A 27,224-nucleotide genomic window follows, 5' to 3' on the forward strand; every position below is an offset into this window, starting at 1 on the left:
GTGATCCAAATCCATATTTTAAACAGATTAGACAACATCCTTTCATTAACTTTCACTTTCCTTGCTATGTGCTTTCATCTGTAGTAGTATTCTTCCCTTTGCTTTTATATTGTATTATTAATTTATTAGCTAATTTTCTAATTTATTTAAAATAATGAGTAAAATTACATAAATTCTGCTCAACTTCCCTTATTTCTTATTTTAAAGCTCTCTCTATAGCATGTGGCAATAAATTGCAAATCTGCTTGGGTTTTAACTTTGAAAACAATTAGTCTCAATAAATTGCTGGTAGTGACCAAATATCCTATAAACTTGATGATAGAATCAGCTCTTAAGCTATTATATTTTATTGAGGTTTTATTGTGCTTTTGTGAAGACTACTTCATGTTCTCTAGTCCATGAGACATGTTGCAGATGGTACAGTTGCTATTTGTCTTGTTTTAGAGTCTGTGTTTGTTACTGGTTATTTCCTTCTTCCATTTTGTCAGACTGGTTTCTGGCTCTAATAAAATAGGGCTTCAAATAATGTGCTGCTTATCCTAAACTAAGACACAACAGATTTTTCTAATAATTTGCTTATCATGAAGATACATCAATCTTCATGCAAAAGTTAGACAATAACTTTTAAGACTGAAATGAAGTGCTAATATATTGTAACTTTGATGTAATATATTAACTCCTGAATGTATTCTTATCTGACATTTATTGCAGAGTATGCTAACAGTAACAGTTTAATTTATGGCAGCTTGATAAAGGAAGTATACTCATATTTGCTTGAGGTCATATTCAGCTTTTGCACTTTGTATACTGCTTGTGTACATACTTTCTGTTAAAATCATCCTTTTCTTCAGTGATATATATCTCTTGGGATTTTCTTGTTTGTTTTGGGTTTTTTTTTTTTCCTTTTACTTGTTTGGATATATCTAGAAACTTACTTGCATTTGTTAGAAACTTCATAAAAACAGCAAACAACAAAACCTATCTTCTTGTTAACCTATGCATCTTCTCTATATAAGACAATCTAATACACGTCAAGAACATTGATGTAAAAAAAAAAAAAAGAAAAAATGGACTGTACTTTTGGAATGCAATTCATTCCAGTATCTGCAGCACATAGAAGTTCTCTTAAGAAGACAGACTGAAATTCTTGAAAATATTAATATGCCCCCTAAAAACGATTACAGTTTTAGCTCACTCCTCCTTTTTGCCCCTGTGAGCCGCCATGACTCATTTTAAAAGGTGCAGAATATAATGGTTAGACCCCAGCTGGGAACTTAGCACTATGAAGCCTCTCACTCACTCCCCTCTCCCAACTACTGCCTCCCTGCACTCATCCACTGCGGGGGAGAAAAGTTAAACTTAATCGGTTAAGGAAAAAACACTTTATTAATTTAAACAAAATAAAATTTACTACTAGTAGTAACAAAAAAGAGCGTGCAGTACACCCAGGGGTTGGGAGAGACGCGTGCTCCGGGAAGTCGCTGGATGGTCATTCCAAGTGCATGAGGGCCGTAAGCCGCGCCCCAGCATGCGCAAGAGGATGGCAGGTCCAGCGGCAGAGCGGGTCGGGCGCTCCCCTGCAGCCTATCGGGCAGAGGTGTCAGAGGTTCTTGGAGCTCTCCCTCCGTCCCCTGGCGGCCGCCCCCTTCTCCTGGCAGCGGGATGGCGCTGGGGCCGCGGGCGCAGCTGGTAGCGCCAGTGCGGGGATGGGCCGGGCGCGCTCTGCCGGCAGCCGGGCGGGCCGAGCACGTACTCCTGGTAGTCGTCGTCCGCCCTGACGGTGTGCAGGATGCGGCCGAAGCGCTGCCTGCAGAGCGGGCAGGCGGCTCGCACGGCAGCCCACTGGCGGATGCAGGCGAAGCAGAAGGTGTGCAGGCAGGTGTCCACGTGTGCCGCGTTGTCCACGTCGCCCAGGCAGATGGGGCACAGCCCGGCTGCCGCTGCCTCCCGCTGCCCCCCGCTCGTGGCGGCCGGCGCGGCGGAGCCGCTCTCCTGCAGAGCCTCGGCGGCACCGCGCGCCATGGGCTGCCGAGAGACGGGCCGAGTGCCCGAGCTTCTCTGGCGCCGGGAACCGGGCAGCAGAGAAGGCCCAGAGCGTGGGCAGAGAGGGGAGACAGGGGCCTCCCGCAGCGTCTCCGTGTGGGGCAGAGAGGGGAGACAGGGGCCTCCCGAAGGGTCTCCTTGCAGGAAAAGGAGACTTTCCTGGAAAGTGACCGAGCAGCCCCTCAGCTGCCTTCGACACCTGCCTCCCCCTTGGTACCCCCAGGCACACTGCCCCCCATTCCAGGAGGAATCTCCCTTCCACACTGCTCCCGCCCAGCCAGTGGGACTCAGCTGGCACAGGTACCTGCGGGATGCGGTCTAGCAAGGAGGAAGTGGCTGGGAGCCCTCAGTGATGCCGAAGGCCCCAGAGCACTCTCAGGAACCAGAACCAAATGCACTGGCTGCTGAAGTGCTGTGGAGTTTATGGCTCTTTGCCCCTCAGTGGTAACACGTAAGTCTCTGGGCCTGCACCACAACCAGCACCTGAGGAGGACAGGAAACACCCCTGAAGGGTGAAAACCCTTGAATCACAGGATGTTTATCATGTTGTGATGGCTTTTTGAGCTGAGATAAGCCTCAGTCTTCTCAGATCCTGTAATGACTGACTGTTTCCCCTTAGTGTGAGGACTCAGCAACAGGCAGTGCAGCAATGCAGGCAGGGAACTGTTGGTGCCTATGAAGCGCTCTGTCTTGGCACTTCAAAGATCTGTCGGGAGAAGAACCCCTTGCTTGTGGTAAGAAAACTTAAGAAGTGGAAGGTAAACTCTGGAGGCCGTCTCTTCTAAACCCCTGCTCAAACAGGGCCACTTAAGAGAGAGTTGCACAGGACCATATGCAGATGGCTTTTGAGAATCTTTAGGATGGAGGTAACACAAGCCGTTCTAGTGGTTTTTCAGCCTCACAGAAAAAAAAGAGTTTTTCCTTATATTTAATAAGGATCCTCCTGTATTTCAGTCACAGGCTGCAGAATGGATATCTGCTCCATTGTGGACCTCTCTGGGTTGCAGGAGCACAAACTGTGTCACCATATTTTTTTCCACAGGGTCCAAGAATCTCTCTTCCAGTGCCTGAATTACCTTTTCTCCTCCTTCTTCTAACCTTGATGTCTGCAGGGCTGCTTGTCTTTTTCAGGTGCTGTTGAATGGCTTTTTTTACCCTCTCTTGATTATGTTATCACAGGGGCATTGCCACCACTGCTCTGCTTTGGTCAGCAGTGAGTCTGTCTTGGAACCAAGTGAAAGTGGCTCTCTCTGACGTGGGGGGAGTTTCTGAAAGTTTACCAAAGCCAACCCTGTAGTCCCCTGGCTACCCAACTGCCAGCTAATATAGGAGCCCATAACTGGACACAGCACTCCAAGTGTGGCCTCACCAATGCTGAGTAGAGGCCAGTGATGACTTCCCTTTTCTTGTTTTCAATACTTTGTAAAATGCAGCTGGGGATTTTTGTAGCAAAATACAATCTAGCTTCTTTCAAGGAGGAAAATTCAGAATGGAGCCTGTTGTGCATATATATGTGCATATCAATAGTTTAAACATGAGAGTGTTTCCTTGGCACATGAATTGCTCAGGTTGCATGGCATCCAGCTGTACCAAGGTAAAGTTTAAATATTTGCTGTTTTGAAGATGGTTCTGTTGAGCATATCTGGACTATCTTAGAGTTAGAGACAGCAACTTTAAAAATAACTTTATAAATCTTTTTGTGTTGTCTTTAGGTTAGTCAAGTATACGTGTATACATGTATGTAAATGTTGCTAGTTATTTCTTCTGTCCTGTAGGTCAGGAACTTACTTCTGTTATGTCTGCACAGAACTACCTGGGTTTTACTTTTTAATATTTTAGCATTCTTTGTAACAGCTCATTATATTCATGACGTGTAAAATACATGAAATTTGTTTCTGTTTTAAAGCAAATTTCTGGTCCTAGAGCAAAGTCTTAACAGAAAGATTTTAACTTTGTCATACACACCTTGCACTGAGAACTTAAGACACCTTTCCTTTTATTGTGCTGTGTCTTGTTAGGTGGTAGTTGTATAATAGTTTTTTTGTGTGCACTGTCTCTAAGTGAAAACTATGCAAATGCTGAATTGTTTCTGTTGATATAAAATATGGCACATTTCAAAGTGCAAAACTAACGCATTTTTAAAGGTTTGTGTTAGGTAGGAGTAACATGCAGGTAGTCTACTGCAGTGTAGAGAAGTTTTGTCCAGGAGCTTGAGGATCGTGAAAAGGTGTGAGGAGAGATAGGAAGGGAAAGAAGAGAAAAATATCAATTCTTGTAAATATCACAAAACTCAGTTAAGGATACTGTTGTCGCTTCCTCTTATTCTAGGAGACACACCATCTCTCTTCTAGTAAACAAATTAAAAGAAGGGAAGAATATTTAATTAGTATTTTGTTAGGTGCAGTATGTGATAACTGTGCAGCTTGCCCTCATGTTCTCGATTTTGTAATTTGTATTTCATAAGGAAATTTCTGTCTTGTCTGAAGTGTTTAAACACTGTAGTTGAAAAAAGTAGCCAGTATGACTGGCTACTTCATTGATTAGTGAGCAGCCTTGACATTTCAAATGTGAGCAGACCATTTAGATTGTGCTTATTTGCAAATATATTGTGAAAGTATAGTGGATACAGCAGGAACTGGAACAACATCTGTTTTTCAACTCCTGTAAGTATTGCCACCGATCTTATTTTGTATTTGGTGTGAGTTGAACTACATTTTTATCCCGCCTTCTCAGAGCAATTGAGGTAGTTGTGTCATTATCTTGATTCACCATAAATGGAGAATCACTTGATGGCATACCAGATTTGGACATTTTAACTGAGTACAAGTTTTAATTATGGTTGTAGGGTTCTGTGGCTTTCTGGGTTTTTTTTCTTAGAATGGAGACAAAATAGTATTTGTTTAAGTGTTATTGACATAGAAATAACAAAATATAACATAGCAAATCAATGTTGACTCACTTATAGAGAGAATAAATCTTGCAGTAGGTAGGCACATTTTTTCTGCTTGGTACCAGAAATTTGAACTACAGTGTACGGAATTGGAGGAAAGCTACTCTTTACCAGAAGTAAAAAATCAGCACTTATCTAAGTATGATGGAGTCAGTGTGATACCTGTCAATTCATCTCAGATATTAAGTGTAAATATAATAGCTGCATTGGCGTATGTGCTGTGAACAGTAACACTTCAGCAAACTTGTTTAAAACACATAGCTAATTTTGTGGGGTCTGACAGGCAAGTTTTCTTTTGCAGTTGAGGAACTTGCCTTACAATGATTGATAGTTTTTGCTTGCTTTGTTGAACTGTAGTAAAACTGCGGGTGATATTTGTCTCTCCATATGCTAAATGTGTGAATAGTTGAGGGTAGCTCAGGCTTTCAGCTCTTCATGCTACAGTTGTTCTCCTAAAGTTACCAAAAAAAAAAAAAAAATCAGTACTGATTTATTTGCGCGTAAGGTAAGAACTATTTGCTGTGAAATTGTAGACAGAATTGGAATAATAGCTCTGTAACAGTAAAACTCTTTTATACTTAAAGGCAGTACATGTTTGTTTATACAGTGCAAGTTCCAATGTTGGCATCAGGGTCCCACTCTTTCCATGTGAAAAGAAGCCAGCATAGTAGCACCTGGGTAGTTTTTACAAGGTGAGAAAGACTCATAGTATAGGATGAAGCCTTAAAGAACAAAAGTTGTAAGAAAAGCTGCAGTAGGAATTAAGCAGTTTTTTTTCAGTAAGGATAACAAGCCTACTGCTGTAATGCTACAAGGATGTGAGCAGTGAAAGAACAAATAATTTTTGTGTCTCTTCACTGGAGACGTGGAGGTATCATGCTGTAATCCAAGTCAGGCAAATAATAATGTTGTGTGTGGTGAAGTTCATTCTTAGTAAGGCAAAGTTTTGTGAAGTAGGAAGTATGCGAAGTTATTTCTTACACCTGACTAACCATTTGAATTAAATCTTACTATTTCCACCTGTCAAATGGTGGAGAAATTTGTTTCTTATTTCTGTTCTTATCTGAGAGCTGTCTTTTAATCTCTTACTTGTGAAGATGATGTACAGATCCAAGCTCATTCTTAATAGGAAATTTTCTTACCTCAAAAACCTACATATTTTTTCTTATGTATAGTGTTTTAAACTTCATCTTCCAGTCTGGTTGCGTTGGTTTTGGGTTGCACTATTCTTTTGTATACAGCCACAGTGGATCAGATGCAGACTATTGAACCTGGAACCATACTGTTAATACCTTGGTTTGATTTGAGTCCATTCTTTCTTGTAGTCAGTTTGTCAGTTCCTGCAGACAGTCTGTGTGTTTTTTTCACTTTTCTACGTACAGACTTCTTAAATGTAACTGAATCTATCTGAGAAACTAACACATTCCAGTTTTCCTATAAAAATCTTTACTTTGTTGATGCCTGGAAGATACCAATTCTTGCTTACCAAGGTAAGCAAGAATGTCTAGTTAAGCTGAATATAGGTTAATAATTTGGTAACTACTGATTTACTTGATTTTTTCCCCCAAGATGTTAGATGTTATCTCTCTAAGAAAAGATAAATGAGATATGGGAAGAAGGTTGTTGGTTTTTCTTTAGGTTGAATTAAGAAATCTAAGCACTCTGCTTAAGTCTCTGTTTTGTTGTTTTGTTTTTTTTAATGAAGGTATAGGTTGTCTTAGAAAAACTACTGGATTACTGATTTATTTGTGCTACAGCATAAGCATCATCTTTAGCATTTAGAACACAAGTTATCTGGAAAATGGCCACTTCTAAGATTGAGTGTGTGGAGAGGCTATCTCAGAGAAACACTGGTCATCATATTTGCCACTAAAAGTATTTGGATGTTTCTGATGTTATAAAGGTATGTCATGAAATTAAAGAGGCAATTTACCTGTCGATCCTTTGTCAGGAAATTATATGTATCTGAATTTAATAGGCTTCTTTTATTAAGGCTGAACAAATCCCTTCTGACCTACTGGTCTGACTTTCCTTCCACATCAAATATAATTGCTTTTTTCTTTTTTCTCTTTTTTCCTATTTCTTTTTTCTTCTTTCTTTTTTCCTTTTTCTTTTTTCTGTTTCCCTTTTTCTTTTTACCCCTTTCTGTGGAATCCAAAGATGAATAGATGGATAGAGCATTTCAGATGGATAAAGCATTTCATTACCTCCAGTCTAAAGTCTGGAACTGAGGCACTTGGTGTTATAGTCAAATCTGCTGTTGGTTGTCTTTACTGCAAGGATGTATCAATCTACAGTTCCCATTTTCTTTACTCCAGTTGTGTCTAAATACTTAGTAATTTTTAACATGTCAACACTTAATATGTGTTACAATGTATTGTTTAGGGAGATCAGAAAGACTCATCTGAAACAAGTTAAAGTTATACATAATTAAAGCCATCAGCACAAGTAAAATATATGAGAATATTTTTTTCTACTACTATTATTAAAATAGAGAGCACATAATATGCTGTGATTTTTACCTTTTAAAAATTGCGGATATAAATTAAAATACATTCCACTGTCTGTTCTTTAAACAATTTAGTCCTTGCAGATTCTTTTTGCAATATAAAATAAAGTTGTCAAAGTATCTTGAAAGATGAATGTTCTACTATAGCAAATGCTGTCAAGACAGGAACACTCTTAAGTAGTCTTAGGAAGAGAGAGGAATGTTGTCCATTGATACACAAAATATATCAGATTATGGTTTAAGAGCCTACAAGTCTTCTGGTAAGTCAGAAATACTAAGCCACTAATTTGTGATTGATCTAGGACCTGAAGTTATTAAAAATATTGCATTTTTAAAAATGTTTCCGTCATAAGTTCCATATTTTCATATTCTACACTTTCATGTAAATTATTTGATCACTTCCTAGGTCTGAAAGTTTAATGTCCTAGAAATAACTTTGAAAATTTTTTTCAGTTTACGGAGTTCAGAGGATAAATCTGCCTGGTGTTGTGCAGACCATGATGAGCAAGCTATACCAATGTTCAGGGCTGACTGAGGCTTCAAGGTAGAGTTAATTACTCTGATGCTAAGGAAGAGTTTGCATGCCCTGCCAAGAGCATTCTGCATAATTCATTAATGTGATCAGTAAAGAAGCTTTGCACTGAATCGTTCACAAAACTTGTCTCTTTCTTCATGGCTTCATTGTCAGTGCTTCTGACAGAATGCAGAAACACTGCATTTTATTCTTTGTAATATTTTTAGGTTTAAATATGGTTTAAATCCATCTTGGGCCTAAATCCCATGCAGGTGCTCAGTTACTTCCTCACCAGCAGGATGGGGGAAAGAATTAGAGGGGTTATCCCTGTGGTCAGTTGGGGTCAGCTGTCCTGAGTGTGTCGCCTCTCAGCTTCTTGCACACCCCAGCCTAATCACTGGTGGGGTGGTAGAAGAAGCATAGAAGGCCTTGGTTTTGTGCAAGTGCTGTTCAGCAATAAGAAAAATATCATTAATCCTGTGTTCAGCACAAATTCAAAACCCAACCCGATACCAGTCACTATGAAGGAAATTAACTCTACCCCAGCTAAACCCAGCATATTGCAGCCCTTATTTCCTGGCATTTACATCATGCTCAGGTGCCATACTACTCAGTATGACCTCATTAACCACAATCCACTTTCCATTTGATGTAATAATTTTCTGTTTGATATAATACTCAGGTAGCATTCCCTTGGTCTGAGAGCTACCTCAGCAAAATGTTCATAAAATGTTTACAAAAGGTCCATTGAGTTTATTTAGTCCATGACTTTGTGCTGTTCTGTTCTGTTCTGATGGTGGTTTGGGACAGGGAGGTGGTGTGTGGAGTAACTGGGCACTAAAGCCAGCTCAGGTCAGTTGCTGCACTGGAGCTGCTTTTTGTAAGTCTTCTCGTCCATCGGTTTGGGTTGTTAGTGTCATGGTAATTCCTGTAAGATGCATCTCAAATCACAGCTTACAGCAACAGTTTAAAGGTATATCCATTATGACCTCTGTCCCTCATCCTTTAGGGCCAGGTTTTATGGTTTAACAATGCAGTGAACTCCTTCACTTGTTTCTACCCTGCCTACCAGCAAGAATTTCCTGCTGTGGTCCACCATTAACCTCCATGGGCTGCAGAGCGACAGCATGTCTCATCATGGTTTTCAGCAAAACAGGCTGCCGGGGGATATCTTACTTCCCCTCTTCCATCATGGGGTACCACCCACAGGAGACAGTTCTCTACAAACTTTTTCAGCATGGGTCCTTGTTACAGGGTGCAGCTCTTCATGACTTGCTCAAGCCTGAGTCCCTTCCAGAAGGTCCAGTCCTTCAGAAACAGCATACTCCAGCATGGGTCTCTCACAGGGTCACAAGTTCTGCCAGCAAACCTCCTCCTGGGTGGGCTCCTGTCTCCATGCATTCACAGGTCCTGCCAGGAACTTGCTCCAGCATGAGCCTATTGTGGGGTCCCAGCTGCTTTCAGTTATCCAGCTGCTCCACCGTGGGGTCCTCCATAGACTGAAAGTGGATACGTGCTCCTGCATGGACTCATCCTTCTACTCAAGTTCACACTGGTGTTGCAGCCTGTCCAGAAAACTGCCACAATGCCCTGGCCACCTGCCAGCCCAGGCACTTTGCCATGGCTGTTTTCAAAATGCTTTCAGGTACGACACAGTGAGGTGATCAGCAGCACAGCACTGCAGCGAGGAGCAAAGGCAACAAGTGGTCACTAATGAGCACTAGAGACTAATAATTCAGTCAGGCAAGCAAGCCCTATGGCAAGCACAGGAGCCTGCTCTTTATGAGCTAAATGGCATTAGCTATAAATTTGATCTAGTACATTTGAGTCAAATCTGTTGTTATCTTGAGCTCTTTGTGCTTCAAGTTGGCCACCAAAAGGACTCTTATGAATTAACCCCAGCTGCCAGCTAAGCCCGGTACAGCTATTCACTCACTTCCCTGCCACTGGGATTGGGAAGAAAATTGGAAAAGTGAGAAGACTCATGGGTTGAGATAAAAACAGTTTAATAGGGAAAGCAAAAGGCACGCACATAAGCAGAATAAAAACCAAGGAGTTAATTCAGTGCATCCCATGGGCAGGCAGGTGTTCAGCCATCTCCAGGAGAACAGGACCTCATCACACATAATGGTGTTGTGGGAAGGCAAGTGCCATTGTTACAAATGTCCCTCTTTTCCTCCTTCTTCCGTCCCACTTTATATGCTGATGTTGCAGCCATGTCTCCTCCCAACTTCCTGTGCACCCCCGGTCTCCTCACTTTCATGGTAGTGTCAAAAGCAATAAAGGCCTTGGCTCTTTTTGTAAGCAGCCCTGCTCAGCAATAACAAAAGCAGCTGTATTTTATCAACTCTGTGTTTTCAGCACAAATTCAACACATAGTCTCACTGCAACAACCATGAAGAAAATTAACTCTATTCCAGACAAAATTACATGATGACTATAGACTTCTTTTTTTTTTTTTCTTTTCTTTTTTCTTTAATTATTCCTCTTTCAGTAGGAACATAAGCATGAGTAAGAATAATTTAGGATGGGATGATAATTTGGGAGAAAGGGATAAGGATAAGCAAGGCTTGTTTGGCTACACCACTACTAGGTGTAGAATGACAGATGTAAATGAGAATGGTGAAGTTCATCTGGACACTCTATGTCCTTATCATCTTCTACATTCCCTGCCTGTTGACATCTTAATTCTTTTCTAATTGCATTGTATTTCAGAATTATTTTGCATTCCCAGCACTTTCTTCTCCATTTTGTGTGAGTTGACACCATACCAAGCAGAGTCCCTGTTGCAGCTAAGGTGTGAATTATTGCAGCTATTATTACTGGATAATTGGGACTGTAGTAATGTTCTTAGAGACACTGATCAAATCTCCAAATTTCAGGCACACATTTTTTTTATGCTCTACTTTAGTCTGTTACAAGCTAAGAATCAAGCACTAGTCAAATATGCTGGTCTTCAGATTTCTTCTGAGGGTTGATACCTATTTTCAAACATCTTTCCATTCATCTGTTTCTTGCAAATAGCTGCAGACTGTGGCACACAAGCCAATATGATAAAATACTGTACTTCTGATTTCTAATTCATTCTAATTCATTCACTTCAAATTCATTCTTTTTAGGTGTCTGAGTATAAGGTGAATAAGAATTTATTTTACTTTTCTGTTTTAAGCAAGCAGTGTAATGTCTCAGAGCAAGAATAAAATGGTATGTTTCACAAACAGACCTTCTTGCTGTTTGTGAAACATACCATTTTATTCTTGCTCTGAGACAAGGAAGGAAAGCACCAAGGAAAGATATGCCTCAGATGATGTCTCAGTCATTAGCAAAGTGAAATAGTCACTAACTTGTCTCTTGACAGGCATGATACATATCCTTCTCTTACAAAATAAAATTGGAGGTTGAGGAAGACAGAAATGGGAGAAACTGGTGAGATTTTATCCATTCCATTCATTGTTTAAGTAGATTACATATAGCTGTCCCTGAAGTAATCCTGCAGATATCCCAGCTCTGAGACTATTTGCATGTTTCCCTGGTCAGCATAGAAAGGATTTGTCTTAGCTTGCTTCTTGTTTTAAGGCAATCTAGTCCTTACTGGTGGCAGAGTTATAATATTCTTGTTGAAGTCTTGTTCCTTGTACTTTCATAGATAAAGGACAGCTGTGGCTTCTGTATTTAGTAACCAAATGGATTTCACATCTGGCCAAGAAAGCCATCCTGACTTGAATCAGCAACAGTGTGGCCAGCAGGACCAGGGCAGGGATTGTCCCCCCATACTTGGAACTGATGAGGCCACAACTCAAATCCTATGTTCACTTTTGGGCCCCTCAATACAGGAACATTGAGGTGCTGGAGCATGTCCAGAGAAGGGCAGTGGAGCCTGGGGAAGGGTCTGGGGTTCAAGTCCTGTGAAGAGCAGCTGAGGGAGGTGGAGATGTTCAGCCTGGAGAAAAGGAGGCTCAGGGGAACCTTACCACTGTCTATAAATGCCTGAAAGGAGACAAGGCAAGATGGGAGCAGCATCTTCTCCCAGGCAACAAGTGACTGGACAAGAGGAAACAGCCTCAAGTTGCCTAGAGAGATTCAGGTTTGATATTAAGAAACATTTTTTGACTGTGGTTAAGTGTTGGAATGGGCTGCCCAGGATACTGGTAGAGTCACTACCCTTGGGAGTGTTCAAACAATGAGCAGACTTGGCACTTTGTGCTATGGTTTAGCACAAACCAGTGGCCGTGGTGGTGTTTGATCAAAGGTCAGGCTTGATTTTGGAGATATTTTCCAGTATTAATGATTCTACAATTCTGTGATAATTTGTCATTGGAGCCTAAACCTGAGATGTTTAGAATATATGTCTCCAAATAACTTTCAGTGTGTCAACAGTATTTTTCACTAGGATTCTCAAATCTCAGAGCAGTATTGTGTATCTTAGTCAAGAGAAGAGTATCACGTAGTAGAAATAGGAACTGCAGAGAGTGTATGTCCAAAACTGGGTATAATACTGCCAGACAATGTGATACCTTTTTTAATTTAAACATCTACTTAACATGCACATATTAGTAAATTTTTCTAGCATAAGCTTAGTTTTGTTGTGTGCTACTATCAAGACACTTTCTGGTAAAATAATATAGAATTTTAATTATACTGTAATGCAATAGTTCCAGCAAAAATACAGAATTTCACCTAACTCAAAGGTGTTGTATACACAGGGTGCCATCACTTAGTTATCCGCTTACTATAGTAGGTATACTAGGCACTTAAGTTAAATATTGTGGGGATAAGGGTTATATATTGGTATCAATGCTGTCTGTGTGAAAATCATGTCAAGCATGTGTGAGCCTGTAACACTGTTTCCAATGTTTTGAACTGCTTCAGCTTCTCAAAACCTGAAATATTAGGATTTATGCATCCTAACTAAAGCAACCAAAACTTCAGCCATTTGGAATCTGATAATTTTTTGATGTATGGATTTTGAGGCAAACTTTGCTGTAGTTCAGGATAAGTGAAAAGATGTTTTTCTTCATTTTCTTTTCCTGTAGATGCACAATCTTGCATTAGAACTGTTGTTCTCTAATATGATGTAGCAAGACAGGATCATGCTGTTGAACCTTTTATTCTGTACATTTTCCAAAATTTAAAGATATTTTAAGATCGAACCACTTTTAGTTTCTAGACTGCTTTAAATAGCCCTTTAAGAGCTTTCAGAAGTTTTTATCCTAAATCTTCTTTCCTATCCAGTGACTGTAAATTCTAGTTTGGCAAATGATATTGGTGATAACCTGAATATGATGTGGTAGGCTGTTATTGGGTGAAACCTATGTCTCTCCCTCTACATTCTCCTTCTCCTTTTTTTTTTCCTCTTTTTTTTTTTTTTTTCCTTTCTTTTTGTTCTTAATTGGCTTCCCCTGTCTCCATTCACAGGGAAACTGTGGGTTGTCACCTGTCTCACCATCTGTTGAACTACCACTGAGGTGATGGGTAAAGGAAAAAAGTTATCAATACAGCCATTGGGGCAATAATTCTGGCATGAATTTTTTCCTTCTTCTTGTACCTGGTGAGGAAATGGCTAACTCTGAAGCATTTGAAAGTTACCAGTGTATTAATAATACCATAACTTTTAAGTGTTAGATTATGACATGCGCTAAGGCAGATCTGACTCTTTTCAGTGGTGCCCAGTGTAGGTACAAGAGGTGATCCTCCCTCAACCTGAACCAAAGCTTTTTCTGTGAGGCTGACCAAGGATGGGCACAGGCTGTCCATAAGGCTGTGGAGTTCCTGTTCTTGGCTGTATTCAAAAGTCACCTGGACGTGGTCCTGGGTAGAAGGTACATAGGGTAGCACTGCTTAAGCAGGTCCCTTCCAGTCTCTGGGATTGTACTGTCTTTTGGTCAAAGTCCAATAGTAAGAATCACAAACAGAAAATTTGTTACACAGAGGTGACACATGGAGAAAATAAGCTATTTCTTGTAATACTGCTCATTCTGTTAATAAAGTAGATTTTTCCAGCTATAATATTTTTACTTTTTTATTTTATGTTTTGATCTACTGAGTGGTCAAAATAAATATAGTCTCCATTTTGACATCACTTTTTCTCTCTTTATTTCATTATTATCAGGTACATGCTCATTCTTTTGATGAAAGGACTGCAGCACAGTATCATAATAGAAGAAAAAAACCCACCCAAACACCCGTAACTTACTTCTTAAATAACCTAGAGATCTCCTTTCATAATTGCATAAATTATGCAGAAGCAAAAAAAAGCTGTTTTGTACAGGTGGTTCTCCTGCTTTCATGTTCTTCCTCAGAAAGTAATCAAAATACATTTTATTGTCAATAATTTTGAAAGATGTGAAGAAGTAGCATTATACATGTTAGACTTTATAATTAATTCTGCTGTTATCATTAGTGCCCTAGAATAAGATCTTGGCTCAGTCTAAAAATTTCATTTGATATTGCAACTATCATTCTGTGTAGAGATATTTTTCTGAGATTGTGAACATGCTCATTCCAGCCCATGACATTTATGCTAATATAATAATTACAGATGCCTCAGTATCTGAAAAATATCTGAGTACTATTAAAGATGTATAATGCTTGACTAAGTGTGAATTAAGAGCCATAATGTACTCGACTTAGCAGTGTAAACAGCATCTTAGAAAGCACACTAAACTTGTAGAAATGTTCTGTTAATAAAATTCTTTATCAAAACTTGTTTCTGGTTAAAGACTACAAAATACCATCCCAACAAGGAAGTTCCTATGAACTTCATCCTAGATTGTTTCCTGAAGACATTTTTGCTTCTGAAAAAAACAAAATGTAAGGCTAGATATCTAATGTCCCTCCATTGCTGCCATTTAGTTATGTTTGCTGTCCCAGCACATCACTGTCATCTCAACAAGGCAATAGTCCTGCAAGTGCATAGAGGTCTCTATTCCTCATGTTTATTCACCATGCTGAGTGTGAGGCCATTGTATACGCCTTCACATTTGAGCTCTTGAGACGGGCACTGCAGCATGCTGATTTCTGGAGGAAGATCTGTGTGGCTTCCTCATAAACATGCCTTCTAGACACTTCCTTGCTCATATGCACCTGCTTGAGGTGACCCTGCTTAAGCCTCATTTTTTGACTGTGTGTTGCCTTTCATTCATGTCCCTCCAGGCCTTTGCATGTCGAACCTGTCAATCACTTTTTCCCTGGGCTGCTGGAAAATACTTCCCTCCCCATACCACTCCTTGCTCCAGTCCCTTCCTACCAGGTCAGCTATCATATTGGCAGAAATATCTCTGCCCCAGTTAATGAGGCACAACCCAGCTCTTCTAAGTAGTTAACCTCAGAGAAGGCCCTATGGTCATAAAAACCAAAGCCTTGTTGACAATGCCGGTTCTACAATCAAGTGATGACATGCAATATCAGTGCCCTCTTCCTCAGACCCCTTCACCCAGGATGAAGGAAAATACCTCTTGGACTTTTCTACTCACAGACTCTCTAGTGGACAAATTAATGTTTTAGAATAGCATAAATCTAATTGTTTGATGGTTTGCTAGTTTTCTCAAAACAAAAATTTTGAGAAGCTTTACCCTGTAAGTGGATGTAATCTTGGTGCTGGTGTGTACTAATGGGTAAGGCTGCTGTGTAATACTGATTAATTTTCCAGCAAGAGAAGATACAATTTTGATGGTTTTGAAGGTAAAATTAGTAAGTAGATCAAAGTGAGAGTGTCATGAAGTAGTCATTCAATCTAAGCACCCATGTGCTGTGATCTCCTGGCAATACAGGATTTCCTTATGACTGTTGTTGACTAATACTGTACCCTTCTTAGGGACTTAGTAAACTGATCATCAAACAATGCTTTTTTGTATTACAAACTTTCTTTGAAGGAGGTACCAGGAGTTTTTACTTGGACAGGTGTCTTCCCGTGTGCATATCGGTATCTCACCCTTCTGTTTGTTACTCTTTGACAAGGTTTTACTACTCAGAAGTATATATTTAAGTCCAGAGAGGCGGCAACTAGTACTAGTACCAGGCAGAGTCCAGCTGCCTACTTTGGTATCCACAAGAACCTTGGGAGAAGACAAATTCTGTTTAGTAGGACGCTGGGGTTCTAACATGAAAATACATTAGTATCTAGAGACTATTGTAATATTTTGTTCTTCCTCTGTGAATAGCTTGTGTAATCTGTCTTCTGCTCTGGGGTAACACAACACAGTTATGAAGTCAATTATTGATAAAATTTTTGTTTGTACAAAAATTGAAAAGGAATGCTTATGTGAAACTAGTATATTACTGAAAACTGTTTCCATTTATACTCTTGTTCAGGAGCCAAGCATTCTGTATTAATTGTTGAAACAATATTTTGAGTTTTCCTTTATTGTGAAACGCATTATGTTGCTGCAAATTCTTAATTAATGTATTGGCTATTCATCATTATAAATAGATAAGATTTTAAGATTAGCCTTTTATTCCGACTATTAAAAGTCTGCCATTACTGCATGTGATTATGAGATCCAGTTTGGTTTATCCTCTGTGATGTTTTGTTTAGGCTTCTAGAGGAGAAAAAAATTTCCTGCCGCACTTGAAAGTAAATTACAGGCTTTCATTTTCTGCATTGAATTAAAGCCTGTTACATTATTTGATCTACACAATAAAGCATAAGTAGCTAAACAAAACTTTGCAAACTCTGGTCGCTTAAAAAAGTAAATTAGTTCAGCGTGAAGTAGTCCAAGAACAAAATAAACCGTAATCTGACACATTTTAACAATCCCTTTTGAAAAGTATTAGAACAAGTTATATTCTTAAATCATTCTGTCTTCATATTTCAAGTCTCAAAAACAGAAGGATTCCAATTGAGAATTTGGGTATGTTAAAAAAATCTTTAAGGGACTTTAACAGACAACATGAAACTGCACTGAATATATAGGAAAGGAATAATTTTCAGCTTTGCCTAAGTTCTGCCAATTATACTGAGGAAACACTAACCTTGTTGCATCCAGCAGCTGGGTCCCGACAGTATCTTTTCCCACTTGGAGGGGTTAATTAGTCTTCTTTCAGAATGCGGCCTGTTTAGCTTACATTCACATCATGCAACAAGCACTGGCTATACAAAGCAATACCATTAACCGATGGGTGTGTCCAACTGCTTAATTAGGCAGAATAAAAAGGACCTTGCCAAACATTCATCTGTTGTTTGTCATACACCTGACAGTCCAATTAGGCAAGGATGACGTCTTTTCTGCTGTAATATTCACTTCCTTTACTTACATGGAGTATCAGTGAAAAAATGGGAGAGTCTGCCTTTAGATTATTGTTTTGGCTTTAATCCTAGCCAACAGCCAAGCCCCTGCAGCCACTCACTTACTCTCCCACTGTTGGGGAGAGAATCAGAAGGGTAAAAGCTGAAAAGCTCAGGGGTTGAGATAAAAACAGTTTAAAGGGAGAGCAGAAGCCACACACACTAGGAAAGTAAAACATGGGATTAATTCAATGCTTCCCATGGGCAGGCAGGCTCCAGGAGAGCAGGGCCCCATCACACATAACAGTAACTAGGGAAGAAAACCACCATTGTTCCAAATGCACACACACACACACACCCTCCCCCCTTCTCCTTCTTCCTCTCACTTTATGCACTGAGTATGATGTCACATGATCTGGATTATCCCTTTGGTCAGTTTGGGTCACCTGTCCTGGCTGCATCTCCTCCTGACCTCCTGAGCCCCCCCAGTCCCCTCCCCAGTGTGGCTGTAACAAAACCAGAAAAGGCCTTGGCTCTGTGCAAGCTCTGCTCAGCAGTAACAAAATTATCTCTGTATTATCAAATCTGTGTTCAGCACAGCCCAATGCCAACTTCTGTGAAGAAGGTTAATTTTACCCTAGGCAAAACCATCAATGTGTTCTCAATACTGAAGCAATGTAAAGGAATTACACTGATTGCACCATTGATGTGATGCTAGAAAAACTTCCAGTAAATAGGAAGATACTTAAGGTTGACTGTCAGACCATATTTCATGGCACCTAGAGGGAAAAATATGTACAGTGTACTGAACTATAATAAAACTTTGTGTTTAGGATAGAGACTTGAACCAGAACAATATAAGCAGTCCCGGCTGAATGCCAGGTGCTCACCAAAACCACTCTGTAACTCCTCCAGTCCTGAGCTGGACAAGTGAGAGAAAATGTAACTAAAAGCTCATTGAGGAAAATAATAACAGGGAAGGATCACTCACCAATTACCACACCAGGGAAAACAGACTTGAGGAAAATTATTTGAATTTATTGCCAGTCAGATCAGCCTAGAATAGTAAGAAATAAACCTAAATCTTCAAAAACCTTCCCCTCACTCTCTACTTCCTCCCAGGCTTAACTTTATTTTTGATTCTCTACCTCCTCCCTTCCAGCAACGCAGGGGAATTCAGAACGGGGATTACTATCAGTTTTTCACATATTGTTTCTGTGGCTGTTTCCTTCTCAGGGGGTGAACTCCTCATACACTTCCTCAGCTTCTGTATAGGAACCCTCCCACAGGAGATAGTTCTCCATGAGTCATCCTGTGGGCTACAGTTTTTCACAAACTGCTCCAGCTTGAGTCCCTCACATGGGGTGCAGACCTTCAGGACGAGGTTGCTCCAGAATGACTTTCCCCTGGGGTCACAGGTCCTGCCAGCAAACCTGTTCCCATCTCAGCCCAGGCACCTTCTGAAGTCTGCTCTTCCACTCACATGTCTGCAGGTTCTCTCACGTACTCTCATTCCTTTCTTCTGTGACTGCAATTTGCTTCTTCCCAATAAGTTTTTTTCTCCTTTCTTCGATATGTTATCTCAGAGGCACTACCACTGTCACTGATGGGCTCAGGACTCAGCTTTGGTCAGCAGTAGTTCCATCCTGAATCTAGCTGGCACTTTCATCAGACACGGGGAAGCTTCTGGCAGCTTCTCAGAGAAGCCACCCACGTAGTTCCCCTTGCTTGCTACCCAAGCCTTGCCAGACAAACACAATATACCCATCTCTCCTTCCTCACCTCTTCTTTATGAACAGCCTGCACTACAGCCATGGGGTTCATCTCACCAACTTTGAGTAATCACAACTATGTCGTAACTTTCTAGCAGCATGGAGGCTTCCAACTCCTCCATATTTATTGTGTAGACAACCATTTTAATTGTTAAAATTTTAACGTATAAATGTAATCTGAATTTCTGCCTCTTTATTCTTTTTTATGCTAGTTTTTGTCAGGTGTGCTTTGTCCTGAAGTACATCCGCTGCTTAAAAGTAGAGGGTTCAGTTAACCTGAGACTCTGAGAGTCTGTTGATTAATCTGAAATTAGTTTGATCAAGAATTTATCAGTCTTTCTGAATATTTCAGAAGAGCTATTTAAATCAATCCAGTGTTCCATAGGCATGTTTTCTCTTTCTTTTCCATTCTTGGAGTTTAAACCAAGAATGGTCCAAACTGACAAGGTCCTTGCCCTATCGCCTGACCTCATACCAAATTTATATACCTGTTTCCTGCTTTGCAGTGGCTACATTTGAATGCAAAGTGAACTAGAGACAATTGGAGGGAGGAACTGCAGAAACCCAGTCTTAAATCAGCTTAAACTGCTGTGGACAATACTGCCAGCCTTGAGAGGAAAGTTTGATGTTGAGAGCTGGTTCCGCAAGGAGAACACTGAAATTTTTTCATACAGTAATTAATTCCTCCTGTTATCTAGTGGTATGTCCTCAATATTTTATTATGTTTTTGTCTCAAAAAAAAAAAAAAAAAAAAGTTGAGGTTTTGGGGGAGATTGTTATTTGGTGGTGATAGTAGGGATTTAAGTTTCTTCAGTGTCGGTCATCTAGGTCTCAGGAGTTAAACTGAAAAAAAAATCACTTGCATAGGTCATTCTAAGTATCTATAATTTTTTTCATATAAATATCTTTTATTATGCATGATAAAGCTACTAATTTTTAGTAACAGCGGTGCTCAGATTGCCAAAGTATTTTGTAGCTAATGTAGATTAATAGAGACTGAGGGCAGTAAAAGTTTTCACAGAACATTTGGATTACAGAGTAGTAATTTGTGTTTGTTCACTGTGATTGTTCACAGACACATACAGTCTTCTGTTTTGAAGGTATCAGGTGAAGAAGAACCTGCCTCATCTATCTATTATTTTCATTGGTTAATCGTCCACTGCTTTAAAAAATTTACAAAGAAAGGGAAATAAAAGGTTGATTAACAATTTTGAATTCATTTTGGTTTGCCACCATTCAATTGTGTTGTCATTTTGGCTGTGCAAATTTGAGGAATCTGCAACTCACAATCTGTGTTTCATATGAAGGCATGACATTCTTGGTTGTCTTTCTGATAAGTTTTCTTTGTCAGGCATTTTCCTTGATTCTTGAACCATTTCGTTATTCTACCCAGATTTTGTTGTTCCCTTTAAACCAGGGTCATGATCATAGCCACTTACACCATTTATGTATTTCTAAATGGTTTTAGAGTAGAAAAAGTTCTTAATATTTGCTTTAATGCTTTCTACTGAAGAAGGTAATTTGAGTGACTTTTTCACTGCAACTCATTAAATGCTTTTCAGAGGTTACTTTCCAGAGTAGAGGGCTTCATTCTGTGGCCTGCTTCAAGTTTAGCTTTGAATTTGAATGTATAGAGATTTTAGTGTAATTCAGTAAGACAGAGAAAAAATGGTTTTGAATGCTGACCAGGTATTTACAAGCTGAGAGAAGATCTGCTGCTGATTTTTCTGAGTTATTCCTAAAGGGACAAAGCTCAGATGAGTGGTGCATTTCTTCATATTTAAATAAAAGATATTTCAAATATAAGATAAAAATAACATAAAATTCTATTTATACAAGTTCTTGTGCTAGTAGGGGGAAAAATCTTTGGGCTCATAACAAGATTGGTATTAGCTAATTTTAAAATTTAATAGAAAAAGTGGCAAAATAAAAACATTTATGCACTAACTTTTGGATTTTATATTTCAATTTTATTCAGAGATCACAATGCAGACATCAGAGACTGGGGCGGATACAGGTTCAACTGTGACTTTACAGACATCTGTGGCTGGCCAGGCAGCAGTTCCCACACAGGTAGTACAGCAAGTACCAGTTCAGCAACAGGTATGTGGCTGTTAATTTTGAGAAGATTGAAAAAAAAATCCTAATAAGAGTTCTTTACAATATGATTAAGAAATTGGTTTTGTGCAATACTGCTAAAGGAACTTATGCTCTGCTTTTATCAATTTTCGTATGCTGAAATTAAAATAACCAGAGAAAAGCAAGCTATTTTCAGGATCTGTTCCTTAACTAGAGCATCTGACAAGCTCTGGTAGTACTCACACATGATTCTAGCTGTTATTTATTATATAATTCATGCAGTAGCTCACAGAAGTCTGCTTTATGTTACTGAATATTTATGTTTTTTCCTTTAAATAATGCTTATGTTTCTGTAATTATTGACTATACAATTTCTTCATCTGTTTGGATGTCCATGTAAGTACAATACGAATGTAAATATGAAAAGCACTGTTCTTTGCATCTCTTGGCTTGAATGCATGCAGATATATGCACAATGTCATGAAAGTTTTTGTGATATGACAGTCAATAACTCATAATGTAAATTTGCCTGGGAAGGAAGTAGATTTGTGTAGCAGCCAGCACAACACACTGTTCTGTTACATGAGGTGGTTATTCCTATGCAGAACCCATGAGCTTTAGAAGAAACGGAGGCAGAAGAAAATGGGGAGCTTAAAAGGCAAAGTGTGGAGGTAGAAAATGGGGATTCAGTGTGAAAGCCATGATGACTGTCTAGGACTTTTCCAGAAAACACAGAAATTAGCTGTCCATGTGATGAGTATTCTGGATGACATTTGATGTTTTTCTTAAAAATCTGACTTCCCATTTTCCAAATCAGTAATATGAGAATTAGATATATTTTATTAAACAGTGCCATTTGTTTCTGTGCTGGCAGAGCACTTCTTTCTAAATTAAACTCTTCAGCATTTGTTAAGTTCTTAAATTCCAGTGTATTTTCATATATGTGTTTCACAGTCTCATACATTTCACTTATATTTTTTCCTGTTGTGTAGACTCAGTTTGTAGTGCCTTGTAGTTCCATTACTGTAGTACGATGATTGAACTTAGCTACACTTTGTAGGAGATTTGTCTATAACTCTTTGGTAAGATTTCTGAAAGACTATTTTCTTGTCTGAAATACAGTCTGGATAATTGTTTGATTTATATCTTCTTCCATGATGACAGATGTTAATACATGTCATTTATATGACTTGTTCCTTTCTATTTTTGTATTTCACTTTTTCAGATACAAGATGGCAGTTTGGTAGTGCTAGATGGTTGCTAGTTTTCAGCATATCAGATGTACGTACAATGGTCTAATGTTACATACTGAATTTGTGAAGTACTGGTCAGTGGGAAGGACTGGAAACTGGTAAACTGGTAAAAAAAAAAGGTTTTACCAGTAAAAACTGGTAAAATAACGTTAGTGCCATATAGGATACTTTATAGTAGTTCTAGTATTTGCGTTGATTGATCTGGAAGGTCAGGTTCTATGCACTTGTGTTCTACTCTTACAGAAAAATGGAGAATGAACACGACTTTGGTATTTGTAAACTTTGTTTGTGCAAAGTTTCTACCTTTTTGAAAACTTCTAGGATAGAATTGGCTCCTTGTTTGTTCAGTGGAACCGCCTACTGAAGGGACCTCAGGCCCAGCAGTTGAAGTCTCTGCAGTGGGAATGTGACTGCCAGAGAGCCTCATGAATGGAAAGACTGGGAATTTTCCTTAACATATTTTCTCACATAAATAATGTGTTAATCTTTGTCACCAACTGTCTATATCATATTTTCTAAAGTAATGCTAGTTGTCCATTAATAATGTTACATGTATGTCAAAACATAAAAGCCAAGGATGAGATTGGGTTTTTCCTTCTTTGATTATACCTTAATAAGAACAGCAAGCAGTATTTTTTTTGCCCTATCTGAGTGTGTAAAACTGTTCCTGATCACCTTTACGTACATCTTTAGTACTGCTACTTCTGAGTATCACCTTGTATTGAATGCACCATCATAGTACTGGATTGTTTTTCCCTGTGAACATAGTAAATTATACTTTTCTGACTGACTCTTAACACACTCTTTTCCCAAACATCAGCATAATGTTTGGGAAAAGAAATATAAAGGAACAGGGATTGAAAATCCAACAAGAATGTCCAGAAGTCCAATGCAGACAGTATTGCAGTGATTGAAGCACATATGTATGGGAGATATATGTAGAGAGAGATGGTTAGATTATGGAAGTAGTGAGGAGGAAGGGAAGAGTGAAGATGTGATTGTGGTATGCCAGCAGGAAATGTGATGAACAATGTAGGTGGGATAGGTGATTTCAATTGCAACATTGGAAAAAAAAAAAAGGAATAGCAAATATAAAAACAATCACTGTGTTGAGGAAATTGCAGGTATGATGTGTCCTGAGGAATTACCTGCGTATAAATTTCATTTGCATAAAGTTAATATAGCCTCTATGTACCTTTAGTAGGAATAAGTCAATTTGCCTAAAGAAAATTAGGAGAAAGAGCCATTATAATGGCTATTTTAATAAAGACATTCTTTTGATGGCAGAGGGAAGACTTACTATTTTTGCTCATTCAAAGTTACCAATGTTAAGCTGGAGAGGTTTTAGACAAGATATATAAAATATGGTTTCTTTTTTCCTATGATTCATAATGGAAATGCTTAGTGATTTTAGCTGTATCCAAATTATGTGTGAATATTCAAATTTTGATTATAATTTCTTGTGAAAATACGTTGCTAAAAACAATGGGACACTTCTGGGATTTTGTTAAATTCAAAGATACTGTAACATGAGTTTCCATGTATGTAGAACAATTTGGTGTAAGTTGAAACTTCCATATCATGATTTGCAGTAATTTATTAGTACTTTTTAGTGAATAATGCAATTTTAGATTGATTTGTTTTTAATTAATAATAAATGTATAGTATTTCATTTTTCTAGGGTGGTTCCTATTTCTGAAGTTTCTGTTCCTGTATGTATACCATATTTAAATGACATTGCCTGAATGCATTAATTTGGGGTTGATTTTATGACATCATGTTTCTTATATGCACAAAAAAATTAAATTTTTTTTCAAAATGAAATATTTTTGCCCTGAAGAAGAGCAAGCTGAATAAGTGGAAGGGCAGACTAAGAGCCTTTTCACTTCAGCTGTATTAGTACTCAGGCATCCTGTCTTTTGAAAAAATAATCAACAAATTAGTAACTTTTAATATTTCCAGCTAAAACAAATCCCTGATTTCCATACAGCTGGTGTTACTATGCAGCTCATAAAAGTCTTCTGTAATGCTCCGAGAATAGGAACAATAAAGGTACCATCTATGAAAACCTGGATTTTTCCTCTTGCAGAAGTGGCTCTAGTGGCGACTGGTTACATGCAACACAGCAAAAGTCACTGTTGAGATGGGATAGAGGGGAATAAGAAGCAAAAAGCAACAACAATAGGACCAAAAATGTGGGAGTGTAATTAAATTCTGTTTACATAGCCTAAGACGTTCTCTTAGTCTTCAGTTTCCTTGAATACTGGGATTTTTCATTAATATATGATTACTTTTTCAACAGGCAGTCTTCAGCTCAGTGCAGTAAGCTTCTAAGGATTCAAAATTAAACTCACTTTTGAGTTTATGCCATGTGATATGGAAGAATTGGGGAAATAAAACTAAAATTAAGCTACATCGTAAAAATATGTCCACGCATCTGAAGCTGGTAAAGCATTTCTTCACAGTCACTGAGTTCGGTGGCCGTTGCATTCACAAAGCATTCTATCATTCATTAACTGGAGATGCAGACTTCTGCTAATCAAAATTGCTCCTAATGCAAAATCATGTTTAGCATATGAAACACATAATCATGAGCTGACATTAGCCATTATATAAATATGAATGTGCTTAGAATATTACAGCATGTGCTATTTATATGTTACTTGCCAAAAGTAATCCATACTAATGAAGGAAAAAAATTATTTTTATCTCCAAGGACAGAAAATGTTGCACATCCAAGCTGTTTGCAAAGACACAGTGGATAATTATATGTTCTTTTTAAAATGTAATTTAAAAACCCTTATATATATATATTGCTCTGTTGTTCTAGTCTTTGCTTAGTAGTACTTTGAACAGGAGCACTTTTTATTGGAAATCAAAGTTGACTCTTATATTCTGATTCATGCTTTAGTGTAATTTCAGCCTTTCAGTACGCTTTTATATGCTTTGTTGTCAAATTTTCATAGGCAAAATGTAACTTAGTCCTTCATTTGTTCCTCCGAGGTAGTATAATAAGAATGCAATTTATTTTTGCCTTTTTTTTTCTTCTTCAGCTAGTAAATATAGCTACACATGTATTTTGGAATAAGTTTTCATTCTCCTCTTGTTGTCCTGATAGATTTCAGCCTTGCTTCTAATCCTATTCCAGTTTTTTATTTCAGGATAGAGTCACTGAAGCAAGAGGAATGAAAGATCTACTATCTGTCCTTATTTAAGTAAAAAATTGCTATACAAATTTGTTAATTTTCTGTTTTTCAGTCAGAAAATAATGAAAATTACCATGGCTAGTTCACCAGTCCACCCTAGAACATAATTTTTGAACTTGCATACTGTTGCTGTTTCATAAATATTTTATTGTGTTTTCTATTTTGAGGCCATTTGAATTAATTATTGGAGAATTTTTTAATACAAGAAGGCCATTTAGTTTTAGGCCTATAGAAAACACTGCGAGAATAGTCAACAATTTCTGCTCTGCCCCAAAAACTATGTGATTTAGTTGATACCACTTCTTTAACAGCTTAATAAAAGGTGAAACGTAATGATAAATTAAACAGATGTGAAGAAAAAAACCCACCTTTTTTCATATTTTTCATGCTGTTTTGTTACCTCATAACCAACTTCTCTCAAATGATTTTGTGCTCATAGAGAGTAAATATACACATCTAATTTCTTTCTCATGAGTATTAAAAAGAAGATTCAGAGGCACTAGATTTAATTCTCATTAAAAAAACTAAAATGAAATTAAGTAGGAAATAAAATTAGTTTTGGAAATATACAACAAAGACTTTCATGATGGCAGAGGTTTCAAGACCATCCTGAAGTCTCCTTACTTATTTTTTTTGTCATCGCTTAACAGGAAAAATATTTGCCTCTAGCCTTCCCCACCGAAAAGTTCTTAGTACATTGCAATACCATGTAGTGACTACAGCTTCCTTTGGCAGGATAATGAATTTAACTGTAGCAGTACTGAGTTTCAGAGAAGCTGAAGAAAAGTAAGTTTTTTTATAAACTTTTAAAATTACTGTACTGAAAAAACAAAATCAGTGGCCCTCTTTGTATTGAACTTCAGTGTTAAAGGAAAAGCATTTTGATTTTCAAACGTAGGTAAAATGTTTTAATAACACTGTAGCATATCCATTCTTAAATGTTGGTTTAAAAAACAAGTTACTTTCTATGCATAAGAAGTCCTGATGTTTCTAGTCATAGTACATGTTAGGCTATTAAAGAAATTACATAAAAACTGATGGAAAATTGAAATTAAGCAATGAAAATTTTAATTTTAACAGATTTTGGTACTTTGTTTCATAGTAAATTAAATTTTTGTTGTTCTTACTCCACGTTAGAAGAGAAACACATTTTGGAATTTTTCAATTTCCTGTCCAATAGACAGCAAACATTGATGCACTGTGTACACACTTTGTCCCTGCAGTATCATCTCAGTTCTGACAGAAAGGTCTTGCACTGTGCTGAATCTGATGCTTTTGAAATGGGTAACAGCTTGTATTCAAGAATAATGTGAGGATAAAATAATGCCTTATATAGAAAGGGAACGTGACCTCTCTGTTTTAATGCTGTGTTTGTACACAATGTAGAATTCCATTTTACCAGTGTATGCAGGTTATAGGGAGAAAACCATGTCTCCTTTATTAACAGCAAAATAGTGTGGGTTATTTTTAATAGGAACTAAGCCATATTCAGTGTGTGTGAATAGGGAACAAAGTGCATTTTGGGAGTAGTTGGGTGAGAACATGGAATTGATACTGACAACAGCATCATTTCCACAGTGTTCCCCAGCTGTGCTACTGAGAGAGAAAATGGGGCATCTCCATTACATGCCAGGTGACAAGCTACTGGTTTTAGGAACAAAGCCTGCTTTCAAGA

The 27,224-nt window shown here is 38.4% G+C and overlaps 1 protein-coding gene across 4 annotated transcripts in view; it reads left to right on the forward strand.

Moving 5' to 3' along the window:
• RFX3 (regulatory factor X3) overlaps positions 1–27,224 on the forward strand; it is a 107,197-nt gene that overhangs the window by 29,212 nt on the left and 50,761 nt on the right. For 3 of the 4 annotated variants that reach the window (XM_059873468.1, XM_059873472.1, XM_059873469.1), the window contains exon 2: positions 20,990–21,114. In XM_059873468.1, the coding sequence (XP_059729451.1) occupies positions 20,998–21,114 (117 nt within the window). In that variant the 5' untranslated portion in view covers positions 20,990–20,997. Of the gene's footprint in view, positions 1–19,556; positions 19,712–20,989; positions 21,115–27,224 lie in introns of those variants that run through there. The other variant, XM_059873470.1, reaches the window with a different exon arrangement.

The sequence above is a fragment of the Haemorhous mexicanus genome, chromosome Z (genome assembly GCF_027477595.1).
Source record: "Haemorhous mexicanus isolate bHaeMex1 chromosome Z, bHaeMex1.pri, whole genome shotgun sequence".
Classification (NCBI taxonomy): Eukaryota; Metazoa; Chordata; class Aves; order Passeriformes; family Fringillidae; genus Haemorhous; species Haemorhous mexicanus.